Below are 4,025 nucleotides of genomic sequence, written 5' to 3'. Positions count from 1 at the left end.
TTGTGGCATCAAGGGGCACTGGAAAAAGATGTGTCGCAAAAACGACCGAGGCAAAACAATACAAGAAGACAACACCCAGTAGACACAACGCCAGAGCAAGAGAAGAGGGTGTTCGTACCGACAGCCGAATCGGGCTCCTAAAAACAGCCAACACGAAGTCATGGTTAATGAAAACCCCAATCTTGATGAGCAAACAGATTATATGCCAAACTTCGACTAGATAAGGATATCCGACATAGGAGTGGCAACAAAACGAGAAGCATTCTCAAAGCTCATGGTCAAGCATGAAAACCCCTCAGCCTATGGGACCCTCCAACTCAAAATTGACACAGGTTCCAGTGGCAATACGCTGCCCTTGCGGACATACAAGCAAATATTTGGTGATGCACCCACCAACCTCGTACTATCCCCAGAACCATCAGTAAGACTAACATCATACAGTGGCGACAATATTCCCTGCCTAGGGTCACTAATGCTCAGCGTCCGTAAACTCAGCAACCCAGCATTCTCGCAAGAAATGTTCTTCGTGGTCGATGTGTCTGTCCCAGCCATACTTGGCCTTCCCTCATGCCAAAAACTTGGTATTGTAGGGATCAATGTAATTGACGTTACTCGTGTACCTGAGCAACTAAGCCAACAAGGCCCTATTAGGTCAGTCGAGCAACTAAAAGTGCAATTCCCAGTACAGTTTAACTGTATTGGCAAACTAAAACAGCCCTCGATGCTCCACCTCAATGATGACGTGATATCTTTCTGTGATGCACCCCGTAAGGTGAGTATCCACCTGAAGCCCCGCATCAAGTCCGAGCTTGACACTATGGAGAAAGAGGGGGTTATCAGACACATAACGGAACACACAGACTGGTGCAGAAGCCTTCTGTATGTCATAAAACCCAAAGGAAGCCTACGGATCCGCCTTGACCCTAAGCGGAAGGTGTTCTCTAAGGTAGACGCTAAAGCAGGCTACCGGAGTATACTGCTACTCGAGGACTCAAAACTTCTGACAACGTTCCAAACACCACCCGGCTGGTATTGTTGGACAAGGTTACCATTCGGGCTGAATGCAAGCTAGAATATATTTCAAGCCAGGATGGACTCTATCATCAAGAATCTCCCAGGTGTTGTTGGCATCGCCGATGATGTGGCAATATGTGGGAAAGACCAGTCGGAACACGACAAAAACTTGATGGGGTTCATGCAGCGTGCCTAAACTCGAAGAAATGCTCCATTTCGAAACTAGAAATCGAGTTTTTCGGAACACGCTATACCAACAAGGGCATGATGCTATACCCGTCAAAGGTATACAACATGCATAACATACCGTCGCCCTCCAACAAAGAAGAACTACAGAGATTCCTGGGAGTAATGACTTACCTCAGCCCCTATGTACTACATTACCCAGCTCAGTCAAAAAGACTATGAGATCAGGTCAAGGAAGATGTGCCCTTCCAATGGGAATAATACCATGAATCCACCTATCAACACCTGAAACGCCAAATAGCGCCATCAAGCACGCTGTCTTACTATGACCCAACTCAACACGTGGCTCTTGAAGTCGATGCATCGCAAAAAGGCCTCGGAACGACCCTCATCCCAGATGGAAAGGTAATAGCATTTGCCAGCAAAGCCCTGACACCAATGCAGGAAAATTACAGCAATATCGAGCGAGAGGCCCTTGGACTAGAACACGGCGTACAAGGATTCCATACCTTCCTATACGGAAAAGATTTTGAAACTCACTGACCACAAACCCCTCGTTAACATCTGGGAGAAGCCACTGATCAGATCCCCACCTAGACTACAACGTCTCTTCTTGAAACTGCAGGGGTATGACATGAGGGTCAAGTATAAGGAAGGACAAACCCTTGTACTCTCCGACGCCCTATCACGCCTTCCTAACCCACAACATGACAAGGAAATCCCCTTGGATACACGAGTGGATGGACTAGAAATAGATGACATCGATATGATATCAGTTGCACTCATAAAATTTGGTCCCCAGATTTTGGAGGAGGTCCGCCATAGGTCTGACACCGACCAAGTCCTGCGCACTCTCAAGCATACTATCATCGAGGGTTGGCCTACCTCAGTAAAAGCTGTCACCCCAATATCCGTCAGTTTTTCTGACATTGAAAGCCTTGCCATGGAAGACAGAGTCATATTCAAAGGGCGACAAGTTATCATCCCCAAAGAGGTCAGAGGCCGGATACTGAACCAGCTCCACCGGTCCCACCAAGGGATCACAAAAACACAAGCCCCTGCACGGGAGTGTGTATTCTGGCCCAACATCGCAAAGGATATAGAGGACAAGGTCAGGACATGTGACATATGCCAAAAGTACCAGCCCCATCAAAGTTCTAGTGAAACCATGCATCATGACATTCCCCTAATGCCCTGGTTAAAAGTTGCCTCGGACATCTTCCAAATTGGACACAAGACATATCTGATCACAACTTATTATTTCACAGAATTCCTGATAGTCAGCGAACTAAGAAACCTGTCACCTGAAAGTGTGGCCAACCACCTCAAATTCCTGTGTTCGGTGTTCGGAAGCCCCAAAACCCTGGTCTCAGACAATGGACCTCAATACATGGGAGCAGCCATGAGGGACTTCACTAAAAAACCTGGGGTTTTGAGCACATCACATCAAGCCCACAACACCTTCAGTCCGATGGGCTCGCAAAGCGCGCAGTTGGAAAATGCAAGGCGATTATCAAAAAAGGCCTTGAGACAGGCGGTGATATGCATACTGTATTACTCCACTTACGGCCCACCCCGATCGACAATAAGACAACCAGCCCCGCACAGCTCATGTTTGGCCGCAATGTGAACACTGACCTACCAAGGCGATACGAACAAATCATGACCCGCAACCTCCTCCAGGACCGCCTAGGACCAAATTGGACACAACGGCCCTTCACAGACCTCCAACCTAAACAACCAGTCTGTATATTTAACAAGGCTAGCCACACATGGGTGCCACGCCGAGTGGTGCGTAAGTCTGAAGAACCCTAATCATACATTGTGGAAGCCGAAAACGGAGCGTGCCTCAGGGGGAACCGATCCCACATCCGTCCGACACCGCTTGCGACAAACACAGAACAGTCCAACATCCAGTAGCAGGCTCCCACATCATCAGCGCAGACTCCACCGCAAGCCGTCGATATATCGCTGCCACACCCTAGTGAGACCAAAATAACCTACCAAGCCCCCGCAACTAGTGATAGCACTGCAGATCCGACAGCAGTGTATACCAAGTCAGGCCGCCTGGTGAAAATCCCATCCAGAAATATTGAAAGTAACTCGGTCACATACCGTAGATTCTCATAAAGTGGTACGTTAAATGATAATATACACCCCACCTCGTTTCATGTCCAAAAATTCTGAGAGGTCGTTACCAGTGTTTGAAACTCAACAAGAAAAGTTACCAGTCTCAGGACTGGTAAGTGGTTCATAATAATGAGATTTATTTGAAGTTATGAGTCTCGGACTGGAGAACAGGCTCCATTTCGAACACTGACGTTACATATATGTGTATCAGGTTCTCATTTTGTTTCACTATATTTTAGCATTGTTTTTCTTTGTAGGAAAAAAAATAATTTGCCATTTATTTTCATATTTATGACTGCCCTGCTGTAACCTACACTATTCGGACCAAAGTCTGGAAAGCTAATAGCTATTATGTTTATATTACTATCCATAATCACCAATTGTACCATGCATGTTTATTGTAAAGGGATGAAAACACTGGATAGAACGTTTGAATATGGAACTTTCATCGCTTATCTCTATGTACTTATATGTCAGATTAATTATTATGCATAATCAATTATTTATATGTGATAACGGGGATGTGGTATCATGTAGTCGCATGCAGCGTATGAATAAAGGACAGTCTCTACCTAGTACCCAAGCCATCAAGTCCCACCTTTTAATCACTGCAACCTCTTGCATATTATATCAAGAGAGAGAGAGAGAGAGAGAGAGAGAGAGAGAGAGAGAGAGAGGAGAGAGAGAGAGAGAGA

The 4,025-nt window shown here is 46.2% G+C and overlaps 1 protein-coding gene across 1 annotated transcript; it reads left to right on the top strand.

The window, feature by feature from the left end:
• The first annotated feature begins 1,834 nt into the window (after nt 1-1,834).
• On the top strand, nt 1,835-2,830 carry LOC137618614 (uncharacterized). Its single transcript, XM_068348725.1, has 2 exons — nt 1,835-2,194; nt 2,339-2,830. The coding sequence occupies exons 1-2, from the start codon at nt 1,835-1,837 to the stop codon at nt 2,828-2,830; spliced, it is 852 nt and encodes a 283-aa protein (XP_068204826.1).
• The last annotated feature ends 1,195 nt before the right edge of the window (nt 2,831-4,025 follow it).

The sequence above is a fragment of the Palaemon carinicauda genome, chromosome 25, assembly GCF_036898095.1.
Source record: "Palaemon carinicauda isolate YSFRI2023 chromosome 25, ASM3689809v2, whole genome shotgun sequence".
In the NCBI taxonomy this organism is placed as follows: Eukaryota; Metazoa; Arthropoda; class Malacostraca; order Decapoda; family Palaemonidae; genus Palaemon; species Palaemon carinicauda.
This window is presented reverse-complemented; position numbering and strand designations above follow the sequence as displayed.